At 39.0% G+C, this 26,745-nt stretch overlaps 1 protein-coding gene across 2 annotated transcripts in view; it reads left to right on the forward strand.

Moving 5' to 3' along the window:
- CACHD1 (cache domain containing 1) overlaps positions 1 to 26,745 on the forward strand; it is a 203,544-nt gene that overhangs the window by 159,668 nt on the left and 17,131 nt on the right. For both annotated transcript variants that reach the window (XM_008582312.1, XM_008582313.1), the window contains exons 9-19: positions 1,515 to 1,748; positions 5,403 to 5,552; positions 6,194 to 6,317; positions 7,116 to 7,233; positions 11,006 to 11,174; positions 15,709 to 15,851; positions 16,477 to 16,658; positions 17,561 to 17,671; positions 23,354 to 23,476; positions 24,577 to 24,676; positions 24,765 to 24,881. In XM_008582312.1, the coding sequence (XP_008580534.1) occupies positions 1,515 to 1,748; positions 5,403 to 5,552; positions 6,194 to 6,317; positions 7,116 to 7,233; positions 11,006 to 11,174; positions 15,709 to 15,851; positions 16,477 to 16,658; positions 17,561 to 17,671; positions 23,354 to 23,476; positions 24,577 to 24,676; positions 24,765 to 24,881 (1,571 nt within the window). The remainder of the gene's footprint in view (positions 1 to 1,514; positions 1,749 to 5,402; positions 5,553 to 6,193; positions 6,318 to 7,115; positions 7,234 to 11,005; positions 11,175 to 15,708; positions 15,852 to 16,476; positions 16,659 to 17,560; positions 17,672 to 23,353; positions 23,477 to 24,576; positions 24,677 to 24,764; positions 24,882 to 26,745) is intronic.

Raw genomic sequence — 26,745 nt, forward strand, 5'->3', positions numbered from 1 at the left:
AAATAGTATGTGATGAGGAAAGGAAATGTATTTATTGCCTGAGTTATTTCACCTCTGCAAGCTCCTCAAGAGTTTAAGGTCAGGGATCAATCAGGTCTTTTGCGTCATCTATTACTGTGGAGCATGCCCCTCACTGCTGTCCTAGCTCTATGCCAAGCAAAGAGAACAATAATCTGATTCTGACTTAATTGGCCCAGGTATTTTTTTCCTTTTCTTTAGCATTGTATGAGTGGAGTAAAATCCAGGTTTATTTAAATACAATGTTTTAAGAAAGAAATTATATCCATTAAATTCTGCCATGACTTTAGAAATGGACTTTCCATACTAGAAATATACACACTCCCTATGTAGAAATGATAAAGACACATATGGTAGATGAACCATGAAAGCTTCAGATTCTTTCTAATGACTGAGCAGTTCATGGTTTGCTATTGAAATCTTCAAGAACATGAGGCAAAACCTTTTTAAAGCACAGTGGTATAATCTCAGTTGTGGCTGAAATCATTTGAGTTTGTTTACAGTGGTACCCATATGCGATCAGTTACTAATCCTTTTGACTATGTTCCAACAGTACAAACTAAAAAAAAAAGGTTTATTAAATTTATTTTTGTGTTATAGATTACAGATGTTACAGAACAATACATCCCAGTATGCCTAAATCTTTTACAAAGTTTTTAAAACCCTTTAAATATAAAAAATGTACATTAAATAAATCAAATTTAGTGTTATCTTTAACAATATCAAGCATGAAAATATTTGTAATTAAAATGAGCTTAAAGAAATGGGGTTTAGGGCCGGCCCAGTGGCGCACTGCTACAGTGCACCGCTTGGGAAGCGCGGCGGCGCTCCCGCCGAGGGTTCGGATCCCACATACAGACCGGCCGCTCACTGGCTGAGCGAGGAGCAGGGGCAACACCGAGGGTTGCGATCCGTTGCCGGTCACGAAAAAAGACAAAAAGACAAAAAAAAAATTTAAAAAAAAGAAATGGGGTTTAGAGTCATCACTAAATGCAGTCCATAATACTTTCATTTAGTTGCATGAAACTTTGGCAAGTGTTTTTGCAGGGGAAGAGGTAAGGAATGAAATGGTAAACCTCTGTCCTCTAAAACTCTTACAACCTCACCTACTGCTTTAAATTAGATGCAGGCTTGTTAATCATTACTTTTGCCTTCAAATATTAAATACAGAAAAAGAATTTAAGTGTTATAATTAAACTTTTTGAGAAGAATACATCCTCACTGAATGGGGTTCCTTTATTCACTCATGTGTTTTTTTATCATGACCTTTTGAAGAATGTCTTTGCCCTCTTGACTATTTAAGGGAAGACTACTCCTCCGGCTATTGTTCCTCAGCAAAAACAGGTTATTTGTGTCCTGAGTTCACATTGTCTCTACAAAGACCCTTTTGGCATTTCAAGACCTCATCTATGCCCATAGTAGATAGAAATGACAAGATATTTTATAGATGTAAACCATTTTGCTTTCTGTGATCTTCCCTTGGCTTTCAATTCCAGATGGGGTGACTGGATTGAAAGAGCTGGCGTTTCTGAGAGATCTGGCTGAACAGAATTCTGGGAAGTATGGTGTGCCAGACCGTACAGCCTTGCCCGTGATTAAAGGCAGCATGATGGTGCTGAACCAGTTAAGTAACCTGGAGACCACAGTCGGCAGGTTCTACACAAACCTCCCCAACCGGATGATTGACGAAGCTGTTTTTAGCCTTCCTTTCTCTGATGAGATGGGAGATGGTGAGTTTGGAGAAAACTTCCTACTAATGGGAGGGGTAAAGAAAATGGATCATAGGGTTGCCTCTGGATCATAGGGTTGCATAGGCCCCTGCTGTCTGTCCTGGAGCACTATATTCTAGAATAGACATCCCCAGCCCTATTTCTAATTGCCCTTGACTCAGAAGACATAATAGGCATATCTTCTGGGGAGGCTTCATAAGGATTCCCCAATATCCAAAAGTTAGTGAATTGGGACTAAAGTGTAGCTTTGAATTGCAAGTGGTAAGGACTTAGGATTTGGCCTCAAATTCAAGGCAGCATGGCATAGTCAAACACAGGCTTGGCATTAGGTGGGCTGTCAAATCCCACTCTTCCATTTAAGTTGTTGGCTTTTTTAAGTTATTTAATCTCATTAATTCTCCATTTGGTCATCTGTAAAATACGGTAATAAATATTTCAGGTTATTAGGATTAGATAGTATAATAAGACTGATTAGTAACTAGTATACCACTCAATAATAATTACTGCTCTCGTCTTATTTTTTAAATTTATTATTTTACCTTTGTTGTTACCGTTATTATTATTACCATTGTCATCATCATCTTGATGCCATATATAGTGTGATGTTGGGTAAAGTGCTTATTAACCTTCACATGATTTAATTTCCTGACCTATAAAATGGGAACTATGTTATTTTCCTCGAGGCAATTGTGAAGATTAAAAGCAGTCACATATGTAAAGCATCTAGAACCGCAAGAGAACCTGACCAACAGTATATTCTAGTAAAAGTACAATGTTTTTCTTTTCCTCCTCCGTATTCTTACTTATCCTTTTCCCCACCTCCTTTCCTCCTTTCTTCTTTGACAGAGAAGATTAAAGAGGCGGCTAATTACTAGCCAGAAAGACACTATCGCCATTTGAGATCTTTTTTTTTTTTTTTTTTTTTTTTTTTTTTTCTTTGTTGTTACCGTTATTATTATTACCATTGTCATCATCATCTTGATGCCATATATAGTGTGATGTTGGGTAAAGTGCTTATTAACCTTCACATGATTTAATTTCCTGACCTATAAAATGGGAACTATGTTATTTTCCTCGAGGCAATTGTGAAGATTAAAAGCAGTCACATATGTAAAGCATCTAGAACCGCAAGAGAACCTGACCAACAGTATATTCTAGTAAAAGTACAATGTTTTTCTTTTCCTCCTCCGTATTCTTACTTATCCTTTTCCCCACCTCCTTTCCTCCTTTCTTCTTTGACAGAGAAGATTAAAGAGGCGGCTAATTACTAGCCAGAAAGACACTATCGCCATTTGAGATCTTTTTTTTTTTTTTTTTTTTTGTCTTTTTTCGTGACTGGCAATGGATCGCAACCCTCAGTGTCGCGCCCGTACCGGACCGAGACCGGCAACGGGATCGCAACCCTCGGTGTTGCTCCCACACCTCACTCAGCCAGTGAGCGGGAACTGGTCTGTATGTGGGATCCGAACCCTCGGCGGGAGCACCGCCACACTTCCCAAGTGGCGCACTGTAGCAGTGTGCCACCGGGCCAGCCCATGAGATCTTATTTTTATGTTTGGTTAACCAAGAACTCTCACAAACATAGATATTCAGAGAAAACTCATGTATAAAAAATAACAGGCCTATAGAGAATGTATTTTCTAGGAACTAGGTATTTGTCCTAGAATAATAATAATAATGAAGAATTCTTCTGTCTCTAGAATTATTAGGTGACACATCCTCAATGACACAAGGACTTGAATCTGAGAAAACCCATGTTTACATGGCTCTAATTCAAAACCTCCACAGATTACAATATCAGTTACTAAACGTATTTCTTTTAAAAAGCAAATCTATGGGCTTTAGGTAAAAGTAGAGAGAGTGTTTGAGGATTTTGTCAGTGTAGCAAGAGCTTAGCATACTTTATTTGCCACGGTGGGATCAAGAGTCTCTGTCCAAGTTGATAATTGAAAAGTGAGATTGTGTTTCTTTTTAAAGACTTTGTTCTCAACATATCCAGAGGAGAATAGAAATTTGACATGAGTATGCGTCTCAGTCACAGAATATTTGTGTTGTACTTTACTGATCTATGAAAATGACTTTAATCTTAGACTAAAGCCCAGGGGGATGTGGCGTGCGGTTTGTGACCTCTGTCTCCATGCCAGTCCTCACAGCGCTACTCCACCACGTACACCATTCATCCAGGAAGACCTGGGCATAAACCTCCTCCAAAATGCATTCTTAAAACCTTCTTAAATACCTGTTATTTTTTAATGTTTTAAAACAGATAGATAAATAGCATTCTAAATGTGAACTGCTTTGAGAATGCTTTTGGAATTATATAGACATCCTTTGCATGACTTTTCAATCCTTTTTAGTGTTGTGTCCACTTCTGTCTACCAAGTGATGCACTTAGTTGACATTTTCGACTGTGGCAGATCAATTGTACTTCAGGTGGACATCATACATGATTCTCTGTGCGGAAGCCCATCCTTTGTAGAAATCTGCAAGAGGGTACAAGTCCCTTTCGTGGATGTTTCTAGAAGAATGGCTTTTTCTGATATGCTACTAAGGCATGAACATACCATTAAATGGAAGAAAGTACGAGATCAAGATGGAGAGACATGATCTTTTTGTTTAGAGTTTTATTTAGAGTGTAGGGTTGTAGAATTGTTATGAATTGTAGAGATCATTTTGTCTCGATGACACAACTTACCCCACCCATAGTGAAGCCAGGAGGAAGCCCAGGTGTCCTGATGCTCAAGGCCATTCGGTGACCCACCATGTGTGCTCTCTGCATCTGTACATTCTTTTCCTGTGTGCTTTTCCCTTTCTCTAATTATCCTATTGTTTTTGTGTGGTTTATGAGCTAAATATGGTTTTTATATTTTTGAATGGTTATTTTTTTAAAAAAAGAAAAGAAAAAAGAATGTGCGCCAGGGACTGTATGGCTCATAAAGCCTAAAATATTTAGTTTGGGAACTCCTGGCCTACGTGACTAGAAATACATTCCTTTTGGAAACCTAATTTCTCCTTCAGCTACTCAAAGTTCTGTGTAGTCAGATTTTGTACCTTTTTAGATTTTTTCCCTTTTCTTCCCATTTTTTGAAAGGATGCTTGAGGCATAATAATAATATCTTTTAAGCATTTTTTTTAATCTATTATCTCTTTTGATTTAATGTCTCCTAGAAATCAGTAAAGCAGTTTCTACTATCCTTTAAACACATATGTAAACCAAAGCTCAGGGAGGTTTCAACCAATGTCACATGTACAGTACAAAAGGGGTACAGCTGGACTAGAACTCAGACATTCAGATTCCTTGTCCAATGGTCTTTCAAGTTCAGCTGAATTTTCCCACTTCAAGAGATAAAATGGTGTATTTGGTGCTGCTCGTGTTTTGCACTTATGTAAAATGTCATGTCTTTTTAGATGAAAAAGTAGTAGAAAATGTACAAATTGCCTCTACTTAAATTTACTGACACATCTGAACCACCAAAGGAGGTATCTCACTTACGCTGTCTGCAAAGGCAGTGGTTCGTTACTGGATCACACAGGTAATTTCTTCCCAGCAAAACTGAAATGACTGATAGTAGCCTTCACAATTCACTAGGGCACAGCCCAGCCTTTATCTATTGCCTTCTCTGTTATCCTTTTCTGTTTGTTTTTAACCCATAGGTTTGATAATGACTGTGAGTAAACCCTGTTATTTTGGAAACCTGCTTCTGGGAATTGTAGGTGTGGACGTGAATCTGGCTTACATTCTTGAAGATGTGACATATTACCAAGACTCTTTGGCTTCTTATACTTTTCTCATTGATGACAAAGGTAATCTGTTAAAAGGTAACCATAAGAAAGAATGGTTTCTTTAGCCACCTAAAGAAAATAATCTGTAGGTATTCTGATATTGTACAACAGATAAAGTGGGAAAATGATAGTATTTAAGGAAAAGCAATGTAACTAGGACTGCTCATTTGTGGTGGAACACCATAAAGATGACAGAGAATCTATAAATTATGCATTTGTTTCTGTGTTTTGTTGATGGGTAGGGGGCAGTTATTTGTAACATCAGGAAAGAAGATTTGAGGATTGAATGAAACGTACAATGTCATCCTTTGGATCATTTTTTTCTATATTGTTAGCTTTTAATTTACTGGCATTGAGGTTTATGTAGTAGATTAGAACATTTTATTTTTTAAAAAAGCCAAAAAAACAGAACCTCCAAAATATTCTTGATTAGACAGATATTTGATAATTTAAGACATCTTTCTCCACTTCAGCAGTTTTATGAAGGTATGCATAAAACAGGTTCAGTTTTTATTGGACGGGTGAGTTACATCCTGAGAAGCTAAGTACTGGGCAGCTATCCCAGAGCATGCCACATTTCAAACCAGTGATAGGCACTTTTATTAGAATCAGTACTTACTATAACTACCTTTTACAGCATGCATTTTGCTTTCTTATTTCAGGGTATACACTTATGCATCCATCTCTTACCAGGCCATATCTACTGTCAGAGCCCCCACTTCATACTGACATCATACACTATGAAAATATTCCAAAATTTGAGTTGGTTCGGCAAAATATCCTAAGGTAAGGAAAAGGTGAGGGTAATGGTATTTTTTGTTCTGAGAATGAGATCCATTGAGGTCAAATAATAGTGTTTATTATAGGGCATATAACAAGTATATAAATTATTTTAATGTTATCAAAAGTATACTCGGTCATTTTTCCATAAGGATGCTAGCCAAGATTTTGCTTACATCATAATGCATAAGGTCTCTCAGAACTATTATTTGGGGGTAATGTCTTGTAAATCTGATTCTATGTTCACATTGACTTTAATTGTAAAATCAGATATATGTTATCTCATTTTTTAAAAATAATCCCATTATACTAAATTGAAAATGTTGGCAAAATAAACAGTTAAGTTGAGGACCAGCTCTACTGCATTTGCCAAAAAATAGCTTGGCAAAGTAGTGTTCATTCCAAGTTAACAGCTCAATCTTATACAATGCTTTCTCTCAAAATAAAAACAGATTGAATTTTTTCCAACCATGATACATTATTTTGGCAGATGGTAACCTGTAGAGAAATGGGTCTTTGTGCTCATTGGATGAAAATTAATTACTGAGTGATTTGAGACAAGTTAGTCTCTGGAAAGAATTAGAATTGGGGACAGGGATAAAGAGTAAGGAATGTTTTTAATGCATAGCTGACATAATGCTTTTCCGAAATTGAAAATCTCACATTATCTCCTTCAAAAGTGATGAGCTTCATTGCTATTCAAAATCAGAAGGTGTTCATTGACTCACAGCTTCTTCCCTGCCTTTAATTAAGTGCTTAATTTTATCTTTTGCCTGAAGTATTTAATTCTGTTTGCCAATGCAGCCTCCCTCTGGGCAGCCAGATTATCGCAGTCCCTGTGAACTCATCCCTGTCCTGGCACATAAACAAGCTGAGAGAAACTGGAAAGGAGGCCTACAATGTTAGCTATGCCTGGAAGATGGTGAGTGAGTGAGTGAGAGGAAGTCGCATCTGTCTAAAGAGCTACAGGGTACAGTGCTCTTCTTCATGCAGGAATTCTAGGGCACTTAGGTCTGATAATGTGACGAATCAGTTTCTAAAGTAATTGGAAAGAGAAGACATTCCACAGATGTCTTATAAGTTTTTTCCTTTTTTGTTTATAAAACCAATAATCATTCATGATGAATAAATCAAACCATATGAAAGCATATAAAGAAGAAAGTAAACTATGCCTTTCCCTTCCTCCTATTTTTGACCTCCCATTCCCCACAAATAACCACTTTGATCAATTTCCAAAAAATTTTAATATACGCACAGGCATAAAAAAAAAAAAAAAAAAAGGGCCGGCGTGGTGGCGCACTGGAGAGTGCGCTGCTTGGGAGCGCGGCAGCACTCCCGCCGAGGGTTCAGATCCCATGTGGAGACCGGTTCCTGCTCACTGGCTGAGCGCGGTGCGGGCGCAACACCGAGGGTTGCTGCGATCCTGCTGCCGGTCAGTAAGAAAGACAAAAAGGAAAAAAATATATATATATATATACGCACAGGCACATATAGTCAGCCCTCCATATCCATGGGTTTCATATCCATAGGTTCAACCAACATGGATTGAAAATATTTGGGGGAAAAAACAAACAATGAAAAATAAAAGTATAACAATAAAAGTAATACAAATTAGAAAATAATACAATATAACAACTATTTACATAGTATTTACATTTTGTTAGGTATTATAAGTATAAGTAATCTAGAGATGATTTAAAGTGTAGGGGAGGATGTGTGTAGGTTATATGCAAATAGTACACCATGTTATATCAGAGACCTGAGCATCCTCGGATTTTGGTATCCTAGGGGGTGTCATGGAACCAATCCCCCATGTATACCAAGAGACAACTCTATGTATTCGTGTGTGTGTGTGTGTACATATACATGTATGCATGCCTTTAATGACTATTTAGTATAGCACTGTATACATTAATTTGTATACCAATTTCTTCAAACAGTCCCCTATTATTACACATTTAGATTATATCCAGTTAGTTATTGTTTAAACTCAGAAGTAAAAGTTGGGTATGAAAAAGGAGAGATGAAAGCATAAATGCCCTCTGACACTCTCCAAGGAAAGGAAACTTTTGGATTAGAACTTGGACCGTTCATATTCAACACAGCAGACAAACAATTTAGCTGTAACTTGTAGCACCCACCTGAGCTTTCTCTTACCAAACTCATTCAGACACTGGGCCTCAAAGAATCATAGAGAAACAGAATATAGCACACACTGTCCACATCACCTGTGTTCCTCTCCTCTGCTCTCCCACCCCAACCAAGCATAACAATGCTATTGTGGGTCCCTAAATACTGTAACTGATTAAAGGGAGAGTGGACTTCCATTATTATCGTCAAATTTTAATTACTAAACTTAAAATGCAGTCATTCTTGAGATTGCCTTGGATGGACAAATCTGATATTTATCTTGTCAACTCCAAGTAAATGCATTTATTCATCCCTTTAAGAACTACTTATAGGACATTTACTGTGCACTAAGGATAAAGAAGAATGATACTGTCTCTGCCCTCAAAGAGCATCCAGCCTAGTGGTGGATGCAGACAATTAAACAACTCGATACAGGTCTATGTTTGGGAAAGGAGTGATAGGAATTGGGAGTAGCCAACATGCCTTTAGACATGAGTCTCCTCCAACCTTCTTGTTTGTTTCATAAAGCATCATTATGTCAATAGCAATTACTAAAGCACAAACAAAGCAAATAAAATAAGTGAAAATGAGAAACTGGGCCAGCCATGGCTCACTTGGGAGAGTGCGGTGCTGATAACACCAAGGCCACGGCTTCGGATCCCATATAGGGATGGCCGGTTAGCTCACTTGGGAGAGCGTGGTGCCGACAACACCAAGTCAAGGGTTAAAATCCCCTTACAGGTCCTTTTTAAAAAAAAAAAATGAGAAACTTATGTTAACAAGCCTAATTCTAGTGGTATTTTATCATTTGGTAATATAAATTTGAGGAAGATCAAAGTAGATTTTGCAGTTCTCTTAGCCACCTCTTTTTCAGAATTATTTAACTGAATTAATTTCAGTATAACTTAAGAGATTATGTTAGCAGCATTAAGAAATTTTTCTGTCGCTCTGTGACCCAAGTTCATTTTTGAGAATTTTAGGAGGCTGTTTTCTGTGAAGACGCAAGTATTGACTATTATACGGTATTAAACACAGGCATGGTTTACTTCAAAACAAGGATCCCATGAACAATCCATGAAAAAAAAAACCACTCCCTAGTCATGAAGAGCCCTTCCAGAAACATCACAGTTCCTTTTAATGCAAAAACCATTTTTCACTAAGAATATGATAGAAAGACCTATATTAAATTCTGCTTCCCTAAGGACTTCTTATAAAGTGCTACTTTTAGAAGCTTAGGGTAGCGTTTTATTTTTCTCTTACAGAATAGAAATTTTAAAATTATATTCTGGTCGTTCTGGTAGAGTTTTGTCTTTTGTTTCCTTAGAACATGCAACATAGGAAAACAAATCTAAAGGGTGACTGTGAGATTTAGAAGAGAGGAAATAGTAAATGTCACTTCAAAACACCCTGTCACTTTCTAATTTGGGAGATGGAGGAAGAGGATTAAATTTGCTAATCTAATTGAACATCTTTGCCAGTAGTACCTGAAAGCAATTTCAGGAAGACGCAAATTGTTTCTGTGTTTAAACATTCTGCAACTATCTTCACAAACCCTAAATTACACTTTAACCTGCCTTGTTAAAAATTTCTCCTTGATCAGTAAGTAAATCATTTGAGCTGCTTTATAAGGCACTCTCCTTTAATTCTGACTTAGCTGGTCATAATCCTTTTCATTTATTTATAAATCATCTTTTAAATAGGTTCTGTCCATTTTCTAATATAATAGACTTAGAATAGAGAGGTTTGGCTTTTTTGTATTTTTAAGTCCTTATCAAGGAACTAGAAGTAGGTAGATTGGATTTTGATTCTTTGGTGGACACTTTCCCCATTAAATTTGTTCAAGCATTCATTTCTAGGAGCAAAGTGAATATGAAATGACTACTGTTTCTACATATGTATGAGCTTAATAAATTAGACTAAGCTGTAGCACACTTACCTGCCCTGGTCTGAAATGACAAGTTAGGCAGGCTCTGCAAGGCTGCCACAGGATTTGTGCTTTTCATGATTTTAAGTAGTGATGTTGTTTGTTGCCAGCCAGGAAAAGAGGAAGTGTTAGTAGGGAAAAGAATGAATGAACTGGATTCTGTATTAGCTACTACTGGATCCGTTCTTTTAAACTGAGGATTCACAATTGGCTTGAAAAGTAGTCAGTTCTTAGAACACTTATTTAGAAATCGATTATGTATTTTTTTCAATTTCAAACCCAAATATAAATAAACATTGTATTATTATGCCCTGCTCTAGCTTGAATCTCTTAACTTACATAAGCAAGAAAGGGCTGGCACCACAGTTCCAAAGGGACTTCTTTCTTATCCTTTCGTTAGCTCCATGATTTTCTGTTACATACATTAAGTTCCCTCAAAAGAAAGGAAAACAGAAAATACAAAATTAGATACCTTTTATACCCTTGCTTCATGTCTTTCATTCATTCATCAAATGTTTAATTGAACACCTTCCATGTGAGGATAGAAGACAGAGAGAGAGAAGAAAACAACGTATGCAAAGTCCCTGTCCCCATGGAACCTTCATTTTCTGTGTTAGGAATTCTTTATTGATTTTTACAGGTACAAGACACTTCCTTTATTCTGTGTATTGTGGTGATACAACCAGAAATACCTGTTAAACAACTGAAGAACCTCAACACCATTCCCAGCAGCAAGCTGCTGTACCACCGGCTGGATCTTCTAGGCCAGCCTAGTGCCTGCCTCCACTTCAAACAGCTGGCGACTCTAGGTAAAGCCCTCGCACTTCTCAGCTCCTTCGTGATCTTACACATAACAGCTCAATATGAATATCAGTTTGAATACTGCACCCTCCCCCAGAAAAGATGTTGAATGCCTGCAGGGCCCGGTGTTTTGGGGATACAAAAGTGAAAAAGATTTGAAGCCTTGCTTTGGGACAGATTGTACAGCAGACACTGAGGCAAGGATTTGTGTGCAGGTGAATTATACAGGATGGGCTCTGAGAAGAAACCAGTGAGGAAGTGAGGGAAGCAGAACAGAGAAAGGGAAAAAGACAAAAGTTTGATTTCAGGTAAAATTCCAACCTCAGCTTGATCCCCTCTGAGGGCTCTGGAGTGTAAATTACAACACAGAGTTTGCCCAGACTGGAGGAAGGGAATTCTGCTTTCATATTCTTTAGTCAGATGCACCTTTCTGCTAGTGCTGGGCAAAGAGGTCTCAGTGGCCCAAAGACAGTTCATGAAGGGAGTCGCAGGTTCAACCTTCTTAAAGGTCGGTATCCAGATATGTGCAACAAATAGGGTGTATTGAGAGTGAGCATGGGGTAAAATGGTAAAAGGGATCCAAAGGAATCTGTAGCATACTGACAGGTCCCTATCTTCAGAGGGACTTAGGAATAGCCAAATAGTTCAAAGGAAGCAGGTGGGAATTTACATTTATCATGTACCAGGTGTTTTACATTCATCACCTGAGTTGACCTGTGATAGATAAGGACATTTGAGTTTACCAGAGATGAATAACTTTCCAAAGATAACATCGAAAGTAGCAACGCTGAGATTTGATTCCTGCACCTCTGTCTGCCGTGTGCTGGCCCCACACTAGGCATTTGTGGTCTGTGTTGTCATTATACCACAGGATACTCACAGTATGGTCAAACAGGTATTCTCTTTTTAACTGTTGAAAACAGGTTCAAAAAGTTAATAACTGAGAATGATCAGACAACTGGCAAACTGAGTAGAGGGGGCATAGATGGAAGAGGATCAAGAATAGAAGTGACAGCCTCTAGATTCCAAATGACAGCACTTGTGTTTGGGTTCCTCCTTTGAATTCCATTCTAGATAGTTCTGCCTGGACATGGGATCAGAAGAGGAGGCCGGACAAAGTGGTCTCTTGTGTGGCACATCCCAGCAGTGTCGACAATTTTGAGAGAGCCACTGATGTTAATCAAAGAAGGCTGGATTTTACATTTCTGTTTTGTTTTAATCTGGGCTTTGGGGGCTTTTGTTGTTTTCTATGCAAGAGTACATAAAAAGTTCATATTTTTAAGAAATGCTTTACTGAAAAACTAATGTGTGTATGACTGCTTTTAACTTCTGTGTGAGCAAGCTAAATACTATTGCTGGTAAAAATGAGACTCCTGTTTTGAAATTTGAGAATGTGAAGTGTAACAGTTTCCTTGGTGAGAAAGAAACTGAAGCCTAGATTTTTTAAATTTCCTTTGGCTAATTCCCCATAGCTACACTGTCTAGCATGTAGTCACTAGCCACATGTAGCTATGGGCACTTGAATTGTGGCTAGTACAAATTGAGATGTACTGTAAGTGTGAAATACATACTTAATTTTTTGTGTTGCTTACATGTTAAAATGATAGCATTTTGAATAGATTGGATTCCAGAAATATATTATTAACCTATGTCTTTTTGCTTTTCTTAATGTGGCTACTAGAAAATTTTAAATTACATTTGTAATTTGCATTGTATTTCAACTGCCTCATAGAGATTACTCAGAAAATGTAGTTTATAAACTAATACTTTACATACAATTAATTGACTGATCCCAGCCACACGGGCAGACCTTAGGCCAGTGTCTGGCTTTGACTGGGAGCTCTCTCCCCCATCCTCACCTAGGTGGTGGAGCCCTAGGACAATGTGGAGGGGTGATCAGGGGCAGCTTAGGATCAGTTAGTAATAAAAATGAACTACGATAATTAACAATAAAAAAGGAATGGAAAATATGGGAAACAGTGACAAAAAAGTGGTTTCCATCTGATTAAATTGATGATAGGTATTCTGAGGGAAGGTGTTACATATATGTCAGAACTGTCTTTAGGAGAGCTGATGGAATACAAAGAGACAGAGGAGAACTGGGCCGGCCCGGTGGCACACTGCTACAGTGCACCGCGTGGGAGCGCGGCGGCGCTCCCACCGAGGGTTTGGATCCCACATACAGACCGGTTCCCGCTCACTGCCTGAGCGAGGTGCGGACGCAGCAGCAGCACCGTGGGTTGCGATCCCGTTGCCGGTCCCAGTCCGGTACAGGCGCGACACTGAGGGTTGTGATCCATTGCCGGACATGAAAAAAGACAAAAAGGAAAAAAAAAAAAGAGAGAGAGACAGAGGAATTTTTTAAGAGTGCACCACCTAATGCAGTTAAGTATGTATCTTTGTGTGTAAGTCTGTGTGTTTACATCCTGTACACAAACCTTTGGGTCTTGTATCTTGGGTTTTTTTCTCTCTATTTGTGCTCAATCCATCTTACTGTACTAGCCTTCTCTAAAATGCCAGTCTCTGTCACTACAAGAAAGGCCCACTCCCCACGGCGTCTCCTCTTAACTCTGGCTCTACTGCAACTGTCTTGTCTCTGAAGTGCATGTATGCCTTTGACAGTTCTATATATTATTGTGTTATTCTTTCACTATCGTTTTCCTATATTTTCTTCATACTTTTTTCTTCCAGCTGTATCCTAAGGTCTTTTGGGTTTAGGGATTGTCTTTTCTCTTTCTGGCACAACTGTGCATGGAGGGGCCACACAAACATATGCACATGAATCCATAGTATGCTTTCAGGCCACCTAACCTTTTTAAGCCTCTGGTTTTCTTCCTTTTTATTAATTATGATTAATAATAGTCTCCCAGGGTACCCCATGAAAATATAAAAATTAAATGAGAAATAACATCATTAGAAGTAACATTTTCTGTTTGTTTGTTTTGTGTCTGGCTGGTACAGGGATGTGAGCCCTTGACCTTGGTGTTATAACACTGCACTTTAACCAACTGAGCTAACCAGCCAGCACCCATAGAAGCAACATTTTGCTGGGAATAACAGACTAGGTCATTCTGACCCATCCTACTGAGGGCAACTAAAAATCCTGGATAGAAAGATAATCCTAGATTAAACTTTTCTTGAAAAACATCACATTCTTTAAGCAGAGATCCCAAAAGACTACATCTGTAGGGTAAAAGTAACCTGAACATAAATCAGGCCTTCTTTGGGGATTCCTTTCATCCAAGTGGTTTAGGGAACTTCAAGCGTTAACTTTTGAAATAAGATGGCCATGGACTAGTTGAATACCAGAGTCCCACAGTGCAGCGCTTAGGCTAGTGTCCTGGCTCCTGATTGGGAAATTTTTCCACCACCCCACCTGCCTTGTCTCACCATGTGACACTACCCAATCAAACAGCAATCCTCTCTGAGGAAGAAACTCTCATCCTTGTAGGCCTCAAGCTATTCTTACAAGTTAGATTTTAAATACAATGTCCAGCACAGTCAAAGATCACCAGGCTACAACCAAGACACCATGCATGAGAACTAACAGAAGAAATAGAAAAAGACCCACAGATTTAAATGAGATAGGACACATGATAGTACTTTCTAAAGCTTTTTAAAATGTGGTAAGATTGAACAGTAGAAAATTGCAAAGAAAAAGATGTAGTGGTTTTGTTTTGTAATGTAATTCTTTGTGGGGATTTTTGTCTTAAGTAGGCAACTGGGGTTTTCCTCTTAGATAGGACCAGAAATTAAGTACCGTATGTATACATTAACTACTCTATTTCTACAAGCTTTTGTTTATGTCAGGTTTGGCTGAGAATAATTTTTTATTTCATTTTTGCATTGTTCCACTGTTGCATCTTTCATTCTTCCTAAATAATGATACTAACATGCATAAGAGTTACCACTTGCCAAGAACTTGCCACACACCAAGCACTGGTCTACACACAGTATGTTTATTGACTCGTTTGCTTTACACACATTAACTCATTTTATTTTCACCATAACTCTATAAAATTGGTGCTATTATTTTCTCCACTTTGCAGGTGAGCAAAATGTTATACCCAAGGGTACTTCAAAAAGTTCATGGGAAAATAGAATTGAAAGATGCTATGAATCTTTCCATGAACTTTTTGAAGTACCCTGGTATATTACAACTTGCCCAACATCACACAGCCAGAATATGGTGGGGCCTAGGTTCGATTCATGGTGTCATACGCTGACTCCTCATTCCTAATAAGTGTATTGTATGTATAAGGTATTGTATGTAGGTATAAGATATGTTGAGGGTTTTCCATTTCCAGCACTTTTATTTCCTTGTGCATGTGTGTCTTCTGGTTCACTCTTAGGACCGTAAGCTCCCTGAAGGGAGCAAATATGGCTTTTTTCCTTTTCAGCTCCCCTCAGTGCTGAGCTCTTTGTCTCCTCGTGGAAGACGCCACCATAGCAGTCGGATTGGCGGGCCCGCAGGACACTTTTGTTTGGGCCTGAGATGAAGTGTCGGTGTTCTCAGGCCCGCTTTGTCTGCCTCTCTTTCAGAAAGTCCCACCGTCATGCTGTCTGCTGGCAGCTTTTCCTCCCCCTACGAGCATCTCAGCCAGCCCGAGACGAAGCGCATGGTAGAGCACTACACAGCCTACCTCAGCGACAACACCCGCCTCATTGCTAACCCGGGGCTCAAAGTGAGTGCTGGCGTGGGGCCCGTTTCTGGGGGGCCCCTCCAGAGGCCCGGGGGGGGTGCTGGCCATGAACCTTTGAAGTGGGAAGCCCAGCTCTGCATCTGCGCCTCTCAGCTGGAGAGCCAGAAAGGCAGAGTGTGTGGCCCAGGGGAGGCTGGGCAGCAGTGACCCTCTGGTGGATTAAGAAGCCCTGGGGGGCCACACAGAGAATCTGTTTCAGGCTCAGATGCCCTGGGGGTTGCCAAGGTAGGGGGGTGTGATTTAGAGACCAGGGAAACATTCCCGGCTCCATTTTTCCCAGGGGAAAAAAGTAATGTGCCCCTAAGAAGCAAAGATTTGCGGGGAGGGGGGGTATGGTGTGTGTTTTTAATGCTATGGGGTTTTTCTTCTTAAACTCAGAAAGCCTAGCTAGGATGAACAATTTGGTAATCACACAATCCACTGATGATGTTTCTGTAAGCTTTTGTTTTCACCAAGTTTGGCTGCATCCATCTGCTGTGGAAAGAGTTTTAAGAAGTAATTGGGCTTGGCTTCCCTGCAAGAGCGCTTTGGGAAGCCCTGCCAGCAACCCACTCTCTTTTCATGTGAGTTTTAAAGGATCCCTGCTATGTCTTCCTTTGTTCCCCAGTTCTCTGTCAGAAATGAAGTAATGGCTACCAGCCACGTCACAGATGAATGGATGACACAAATGGAAATGAGTAGCCTGAACACTTATATTGTCCGCCGTTACATAGCAACGCCCAATGGCGTCCTCAGAATTTATCCTGGTTCTCTCATGGACAAAGCATTTGATCCCACTAGGAGACAGTGGTGAGTTTTAGGAGCTTCTGTTATCAAAGGTTTCCCGAAAATCCTGGGGAGACATGATAAGTACATACAATAAAGCAACTTGGTGCAATCACTTTAAAGAAGATACTTTCATGGTGGTGAAAAATATTTTTGAATAGTTTTTTTAATATAACGTTAACAACAACAGCATTGTAGGTTTTCTCTGTCTACCATATTTTTATCTCTTCATTGAAATTTTGAGACTGAAATGCTTTATGCTTGGCCATTTCAATCACTGGTGGTCTGTTTGATTCCTACCTTGTGCACAATGTATGCATAGTGAATGTACTTCATTTTACTGTGCATGACTATGGCCTCAAATTACAGCTCATGTATCACCTGTAAAAAATGAACACACATAAATGCAAAAACATTCTTTCACTTCTGGGCTTTATTTTTCCTCTGATTTTCAAAAAGAAGAGCTAGCCAAGTGCTCTAGCATGGGGACAAGCTGGGCATGAGATCAGAAGTTTTAGTCTTGTGCTGGGTGGCGACTGAGTCATTGATGAGTTGGCTGTTCCTAATGCCTGTTTCCCCACCCTTAACACTCCAGGATGCATTTTTGTGTGCCATACTGTATTTTTTTCTACCTCATTTATTAATACCTTTTTATTTTAGCCTCTAAAACATTTATACTATAGATCCTAGAAAAAAGCTCAGATATATACTGAGTTCAGTATCTATTTTAAAAATAGGGGAGTTCAGATTCTCTTGGCCTCTTATGTTGATGCTATAGTCAGACATAAAAGAATCCTTTTTAATTTTAATATACCATAAGCACAATTTATAATAAATATTCTTAGAGTTACAAGCTCATTTTTCTGAGTTTTACAGAGTAGTTGTTCATACACTAAAATAATTTGACTTTCTTTGTTCTCCATTAGGTATCTCCATGCAGTAGCTAATCCAGGGTTAATTTCTTTGACTGGTCCTTACTTAGATGTTGGAGGTGCTGGCTATGTTGTGACAATCAGTCATACCATTCATTCATCCAGGTAACATTTTAATTAATTTTTTTAGTTGCTTCTTGAATGCATCAAGGATATTTTTGAAAGTCCAAATAGAATAGTAGACAACAAGGATTAGTGGCACAAGCATGACCCTTGAAGTGGGGCAGACTGGGATTTGAATATCTTCTGTAGTTGTGTCACCTTGGATTCCCTGAGCTTCCTCCTGACATCTGTAAAATGGGGATAATACCTACCTCCCAAGGTTGTCATGTGAGTGAGTCGATGAAAGGCTCTTAATCCTGTTCTGTTGGATCATCTTGGCAGCCATGATGATGTTCACGAAGAAGAAAAGGAAAGATGTTGGAGTCAGAAGAGCAGTTTGTAGAAATGCAAGTTTTGAACTGATGAAAGAGATATCAACAGGATCTTGACAATTATCATTGCCAGAGTGTGTTTTCCCAAGCAAAGAGCATTTTTTTTTTTTTTTTTTTTTTTTTTTTTCGTGACCGGTAAGGGGACACAACCCTTGGTTTGGTGTCGCCCGCACCACGCTCAGCCAGTGAGCGCACCGGCCATCCCTATATAGGATCCGAACCCACGGTGGGAGTGTCGCTGCGCTCCCAGCACTGCACTCTCCCGAGTGCGCCACGGGGCCGGCCCGCAAAGAGCATTTTTAATGAAGAAAAAAGTACCAAAACATCAAATTCATCAGCTCTTATATTTGGCTCTAACTCTTTAGGATTATATGAGTTGTTTGTTTGTTTTTTAATTTGTCCTTAAATATTTCTTGAAAATTTTTTTTAAAAAGGATTTTTGAAAATTGATTTTCCCAGAATGCTATATGTCAATATCACTGTAAATATATTTCTAGTGTTTATAGTTCCTGCTTTTGAGGTTTCAGTATTTAAGCTACAAATATCAGTGAAATGTTGGGTGGAGAGGGAAGTCACACATGTTGTTTTAATCCCTTCATTATACAAATAGTTGTTTTTCCCTAACAACCAAGAAAGACCATATTGACCAGTACCTATAATGATGCCTTAACATTTATAGGAGATTCATTTTCTTGCTTAACTTTATGCTTTTCACTGGTGCTCATTATATATCAAATGACTGACATTCAGTAGAATTCCTCTAGCATAAGTTCACTGGGAGCATGAATTGGGAAGCAGTACAGTGTGGAATTTCAATATCATGGTCTGTGTCCCTGTGGAAATCAGGGCCCTGCAGCCAGCCAAATGTTGATTCCTTTACAGAGCATGGTATCTGTTTGACTCTGTCAGCTGCTCCCATAATATACTATTTCACATCTAAACAAGTAAACATTCATTTAGAACAGATCCCTCAATGTTTTCATTAGCAGACCATCTGTTGGGCACACGCCTACAAATGTCTGAATCGTGAGACTTGTCATGCCTCCCATATATTGTAATCAGTTGAGGAAAAGTAAATAAAGCTGTTTCTTTGAGGGGACAGAGCAGTCACCTTGGTCTTTGATTACAATGAAATGGGCCAGAACTGGGCTCTGAAGATGTTACAGTGGGGGCAATAAAACCTATATGTGCCTTAGTCTGTAGGTGTCCAGGCAGACTCACCTCAGCTGGTGTCTTAGTCCATTTTGTGTTGCTATAACAGAATACCTGAGACTGGGTAATTTATAAAGAACAGAGGTTTATTTGGCTTACAATTCTGGGACAACTGCATCTGGCACAGGCCTCAGGCTGCTTCTGCTCATGGCAGAAAGTGGCAGGCAGCTAGTGGGTACAAGCAGATCACATGGTGAGAGGAAGCAAGAGAGCAAGAGGGGAGGTGCCAGGGTCTTTTAAACAACCAGCTCTCGTAGGAACTAACAGAGCAAGATCTCACTCAGGACCCCCATCCCCCAGGGAGAGCATTGATCCATTTCATGAGGGATCCACCCCCATGGCTCAAACAGCTCCCAGCACTGCCACATTGGGGATCAGATTTCCACATGAGTTTTGGCAGGGACAACACATCCAAACTCTATCACCTGGCAACTCAGTATCAAGAGCCATTAGCTCTCCCTTCTATGCAAAGTTCTGTCTGTTCAGGAGAGCTGAGGTGGGGCAGATTTTTATGCTTACATATATGTACATGTTTACATGTTTTTGTTCGGGTGTGGACGGGTGGAAGAATTTTGATTGGTTTATTTACAAAATTCATAGTTTCCATCTCAATGAAGCATGATGGATTTTCAAGTTAGAAAAACCTGGGTTCAGATCCCTTGTTTGGTTACTTTTATACTGTGTTTAACCTCCTACAAGTTTAGCTATTTGAGTTTAATAAGAGCAAGAAAAGGCAGTTTAAATCCTGAATTCTGTCTACTAAGTCACTCAACGGGTATGTGTTTCCCAGAATATGTATCTTTTCTTGCCCTGCTCAATATGCAGTCCCACAGACCTGATCATTTAAATATTTCACTTAGCTGAGTGTGATTTTACTATTTAAAGCTGTGTATTTTTCACTCAACATAATTTGGTATGCAAGCCAACTACCTCTTCTGGTGCTCAACCAAAGCAACTGTGGCTTTGATGGATGTATTAATTGATAGGCTTTGCAAAGATACTTTTTAAAATGATTACTAGTGATTTTGGCCTCATATACCAGCTTGAAAACCTAGCCCCTTCCTCAGATGTGATTCCATTCTGAAAACGTTTGCCATTTACTATTTGTATGACTGTCAACAAATTCCTCTATGCTTTTATTTCCTCACCTAGGAAAGAGAAGTATTATGGCCTATCTCAAATGATTATTTTAAGGGTTAGATTAAATAATACTGTAAAGCTACTTGACTACACCAGTTGTAGTGCTCTTAATCCTGTTTGTGATGCCAGTTGCGGTGCTACAGCAAGTGTCAGAATCCTGCCAACGTCGCCAACCGTGGAACTCTTTTACCTGCCTAATCCTGCACCGACTGGGCCAATTGTCAGGCTAGGGCTGGGTCTGGAGCTCACATACCCCTCAAGCCTGATCACAGGGGTCCCCAAACCCTTCACACACCAGGCTGGGTCACAAACCCTTCACATGCCAGGCTGGGTCACCAGACCCCTTAAACACAGGTCTATGAGCTAGGTAACCGGCCACATGGTCCTTGGAAGCCGTAGGTTGGAGAGCACGGCCTCTCAGTGCAGCCGCTGTCCACTGTCCGAGGCAGTCAACTCCAGCCAAGGTGGCTGCACCACGCAGGCGCACTAACTCCACCCACACACACCCTATTCACAGCAAATGCTCGGCAAGATTCTGATCATATGAGGGGGCCCTGACCATTTTCCTATATATTCCCAACAATTACTTATAAAGCTCTTAGAACAATGCCTGGTACATGGTAAGGGCTCAATAAATGTTCAATACTTTTATTATTATTATGTGTCATGACTTCTCTGAGTCTCATGCAAAACAGAGGTAATAATGCCCATGTTGAACTGATATGATGAGACTTAGAGATGATGCATGTAAAATTACTTGACAATGTCAATCCCAAATAAATGGCAGTTATTTTTATTATCATGCTATTCCTGCAAATTTCTGGCATTTTAACAGGTCAGAAGAGAGAGCTTAAGCTAATATTCAACTTGTCATGAAGTACCATCACTCACTCTTTGTTTTCAGAAGTGGTTTGGCTGAGGGTTATGAGATGGGTTTTCTAATTCAACACTCGCTTATCAGTTTCTCATAGTAGGTCTGTTCTGATTCCCTCATATGCATTTTTAGTGGCCTGAATTGGAGAATGGTAATGCTTGGTAGAGGTGAAGTACAGTCATTGATTAAGGGACTGGTCAGACATATCATTGGCATTTGAAATTCTCACAGAAGTATTGCAAACAGCCTGGTCTGTTGTACTTAGAAATGTAGGTTTGGTTTGATTTTTTCTGTGGTATTCTTTATGAGTTGCTATGGTAACAGCATATCTATTTGAAATGCAGGTAAAAATATGAATACTAGACTTACATGGGCAATATGCATGCTGTTACTGTAGCATGTTGATCATACTGAAGCAGATAGCGGTCATACAGATGGAATTCAGAAATAAAATTAACTTATCCCAAAACATTTGAGTTGTATTTTTCACTGAGGTAGCTATAGTATTGTAGAAAAAGCTAGATTTGGGTACTGGCCTCTATACCATAAATAAAAGGTGATCTGATTGATCTTATTTAAGTTTTTTAACCATTCTAAGCCTAATTTTATCATTTATAAAATGGGAACTATGATTCCTTCCATCATAATTTTCTTCACAGGAAATTAAATCATGTAAAATTGCTTGGAAACTTGAGTGCCCTGCAGAGCTCAGAATGCGATATCACTTGGTGGTTAAGAGTATATGCTTTGGGATTAGAAACTCTGAATTTAAATCACTGCTTCCACTAGTTATTCACCATGTAACCTTGGCCAAATACCTAATCTCTTCAAGCTTCAGTTTTCTGGAGATGATCATGCCTCATAAGATTGCTATGAGAAATAATTAAGACTTTGGTCATTTTTCTTTTGGTATTTTCTTTATAAAGTCAGATGGGGAGATGATGGTAAATAATGGGCTCTTAGAAGGTCCCATGATGGGTAAACTCTGCAAATTCTCAGCTACAAGAGGAGAGGCCAAGTAACCCATGCCCTTCCAATCACCCAGGAGCATAGATTAAAAAGAACCAAGGCTCCAAGTGAAAAGTCCATGCTTCTGATATATCTAGCAATTTCTTGAAGTGCATTTTCTTTGAAAGAGTTTTAGGTTCATTCTCAACTCAGGCCTGAGAACTTTACCTCACTGTTTAGTTTTCTTTAGAGCAACTTCTTCTTATCAGGCGTTTACTCTATGTCAGGCAGCTTGCTAAGCACTGTAAGCACATTCTTATTTAATCTCAATAACAGCTTTATAAACAAGATTCTATTATTGTCGCCATTTTTGGATGACAGACTGAAGCTTAGAAAGGTTAAATAGCATCCCAGAAGCCACATACATAGAAACCAACAGGGCCGGGGTTTAACTTTAGATCTAATTGCTTCCAGAGCCAAAAAAGTTTGCACTGTGTTGTACTGCCTGACTTTCTCTTCCTTGGCTCTCCTTTTGAGAGTGGCATTGCAGGGTAGGGAAAGCACTGGCCTATGAACCACGAGAGACTTATTCTAGAATATGAGCTGTTCTTTGAGTTGTCAACCTGTGTTGTGGAAAGAAAACTAGACTAGATATTGTTCCTACTAAGTTTTGCATGACCTTCCACCAGTCAGTTAACCTTTGTGAGATCTCAGCTCCCTTACCTACAAAATGAAAGAAATCATTAAGGAAATTGCTCAGTTTCCTTGTCTAGAGGTTTGTTGAAAGTAACCATACTATGCATGCACACAACCTCTCACCTGATGCCTCTGTACCCATATTTTTGCCAATAGTCCAGCCACTCTCTGAACATCTGTAGTTTCAAAGGACTAACTGTATTCCCCAGCTGCCCATCTTTTGGGTTGATCTAATTTAGAAAGTCCTACCTTTAGATTTAAATTTTTCTCTCATGAAATCTCCATGTTACGTTAAATCAGTCACTGAGTTGATTGTTTTTGTAGGTGTGGGAAGTTGGCAGGAACAGTGGGCATGTATTTCTGATACCATACAGTGTCCCTAAGATTGAACATAGCATTTTCCTTTTGAACATAGCTTTTGCCTTTAATATAATAAGTAAAATAAGCCATGTTTCTTGTTCTCATTGTCTTTTTCACATAAAGTACACAGCTATCTTCTGGGCACACCGTGGCTGTGATGGGCATTGACTTCACGCTTAGATACTTCTACAAGGTCCTGATGGACCTATTACCAGTTTGTAACCAAGATGGTGGCAACAAAATAAGGTAAGTCGGGGACACCATTTCCTTTCTAGCTGTCAAAATACAAGGAAATAGATGTCAGGTTTATCTAGTTGAATGGCAACTACATAGTCATGGTCAGGATCAGAGTTCGAGCTCATGGCCTGGGTGTTCTATTAAGGTTTTTGTTCTTTTTCTCTTCTTTCCTTTTTCTAAGATGCATGCTGTTTATGATTTAGACAAAGAGCATGCAAAAGGGGAGTAACTGTGGCATAGAATGCACCAAAAGCTCTTGTTTCCCTAGAAGACAGTAATTAGAGGTTTCCTGTATCTTTGGTGTACTAGAAAGACCAGAGGGTGCTCTTGGGTAGTACTTTTGATGTTAACTTAGTCATTAAACCAAAGTCTTTGTGAAATTTTTAGCTGCTTAGACTGCTCCTTTTACATCTCCTGAGAAAGAGGCTCATGGAACTAAACGTCTTTGCCTCCTGAATTTCAAAAGAACATGTCTGATCAAAGCAAGGGCATTCCCTTGATTTAATGCAGACTGCTTTTAAAAATAGCTTTCTCCGTTCAATCTCATGGTCCACGCTTCATGTCACTCTTGAATTTCACATTGGTCCTTTCTGGGAAAATGCAGGATTCCTGGCAAACTGATATGACTAATGTAGAGTAAAATAAAGCAGAATATACTCTTGATTAAAGCAATTCTAGCTTTACTTATTTAATGTTTCCATAAAATATATTTTTGTATGTCCCCTGAACATTGTATTTTGTATTTTTATCATAGAAAGAAGAATTTATGTGGTTTCCTTAAAGTTTGTGCCTTAAATACTTCCCACTTATACATCCTTGCAAAAGGTCTTTGAGTCTGTCTTATTTGATGAGGTGGGCACATTCTGTGTGAACTATGTAGGGGACCACAAAGTAGGGTGTAACTCTTACCTTAACCTGTTTCCCGGGTGAACCATCACCTCAAGAATAAGGCCTGTCTCCCTGCCTGCCAGCCTTCCTTCATTTTTTCATTGAGTGTTTATTGAGAACCTACGATAAATGCAGTTTGTTCAGGACTAGCAAGATAAATGCTCCTGAAAGCATAGAAAACCAGCTTATATGAATGAGGGACATTACTTGTTTTGGTACAGGTGCTTCATAATGGAGGACAGGGGTTATCTGGTGGCACATCCAACTCTCATTGACCCCAAAGGACATGCACCTGTGGAGCAGCAGCACATTACCCACAAGGTATTTGTTGCAAAGCTGATAAGCTCAGTTCTCCAACAGTCTGCTGCTCATTACATGGCACGTCTTCTGTTCTGTTTGGCCTTTTTAGGAGCCCCTGGTAGCAAATGATATCCTCAACCACCCCAACTTTGTAAAGAAAAACCTGTGCAACAGCTTCAGTGACAGAACAGTCCAGAGGTTTTATAAATTCAACACTAGCCTTGTGGTAAGTTGCCTTCTTAACACTCTCATTTCCTGTCCTATTATGGAATGTGAATTGGAATAATGGTTAATGTCTGAATACTATCCTGCCTGTTTCATTGCCTTAGAATTACAGAATGACAGGAGGGCACAGGATCTTAGTCCAGCTCCGAATTTCACAATTGTGGGATATAAAGCCCCGAGTAGAGAAGTGAATGTTTTAAGGTCTCACACTTGATATTTTGTTTTGGTTTTGTTTATTTAAAGACTCACCCAATCTAAGCCCTTTGAAATGTCTGCTCAAGTCTGTTCCCACACTCTTGTGTAAATATATGTGGCACCATGTGTCCCTCTCTTCCTGTCTTCTAGACATCACCCAGTCTCCTTAAATTTCTAAGGCCAAGTTAGGTCAGTTCTTGGTCATCCACCCTGTTAGATGGGAACTGTCATGTAAATCATCCAAAAATAATTTCTTTTTTTAGCTTATAATACTCTGTATAATTTGAGCTCCTGCAAATTTACCTAATTATGGTTAAAGATCTTAGGGACATTCTTATTAATTTGTAAATAATCCTGGTTGGGAGAGAACTAAAATGGGAAATGACAGAACTAACCTTCAAAAAGTTATTCATTGGCAGAATGTTTTTTATTTAGAATAGGTATTATGTCAGTCCTTAAATGTGTAATTAATAATTAACTTTAAAAATGCACTAGGTTAATTGAAAATCCAAAACTGAATCTCAGAAATTCAGTTGCAAAAACCAACTGTCAGGTAGAAGAGAAGAGTTTTAAAAATGAATATATTAATGGAATAGTGTGTTCAAAGCAAGGGAAGTCCTAATTACCCTGTCCAGACTCCATACCATTTTGAGCAGCGCTCTCTTTAAGGGGGTACTGGCAAACTTGAATATGGTCAGAGGGAGACTGCCAGTTAAGGCTGTCATATGAAGGTCTGACTAATTCTGTGTACCTTCTAACATTTGTATGATGGTTTACAGATTCTTCAGTAGACAAAGCCAGGATAGTCAGGTAGAATCTTCAAAAAGGCAAATTTTAGTTGAATATTACTCAGGGTAAGTTTTTAATGCCCAAGTTACCCCAAAGTGGAATTGGAGCATTCCTGGGTATTGTAACTAACAAGATGAGCCTGTGTTATTGCTTATATCCTAGAGGTGGTGTCTCCCAGACAGTGGAAAATTCATCTAGACCTCTAAGAACCCATACCATACCATGATTCTCAGAGTTAGGCTTATCCTCACCACACATATATAAGGAATGAATGGCATGGAAACAGCATGGGGTTAAGGAATTTGCCTAGTGCATCTCTCTCTCTCTCTCTCTCACAGACACACACACACAGAAAAATGATTATGCACAACTTTTCAATACTGCTTCTGACTCCGGTTCTCTAAATGGTAAACAAATTTGGCAATTCACGAAGCTGGCTATCACATTTTCCTGTTATAGAACGAAGAAAAGAGATACTTGCTTTAATTGTATTGTTTAAGTATTCTGAAAGCAGGATCCCAAGCCTCTTACAGAGGCTTTGGTTTTAAATAATTTTATTTTTCTAGAAGGAGAAAGGTTTGTTACCCAAGGGAGGAAAATGAGTGTTCTGTGGTTAATTACATTTGCCTTTGAATAAATTTTAAATTATTCCTTACCTGAAAATTGTCTTTCATTGCTCGATGTTTTCATTTTTTATGATATATTACGATGTATTTAAAAAACAGTTACTAAAAACAGCTATAAAAATTTGTATAAGCATAGATAAAAGAGTACATAATATATATACACAACTGTTAGATGGGAATTATCTCTGACTGATTAAATTATGAGTAATTTTTATTTTCCACTTTTTTTTTTTTTTTTTTTTTTTTTTTGTCTTT

This window comes from Galeopterus variegatus, unplaced genomic scaffold (genome assembly GCF_000696425.1).
Source record: "Galeopterus variegatus unplaced genomic scaffold, G_variegatus-3.0.2 Scaffold2564, whole genome shotgun sequence".
NCBI lineage: Eukaryota > Metazoa > Chordata > Mammalia > Dermoptera > Cynocephalidae > Galeopterus > Galeopterus variegatus.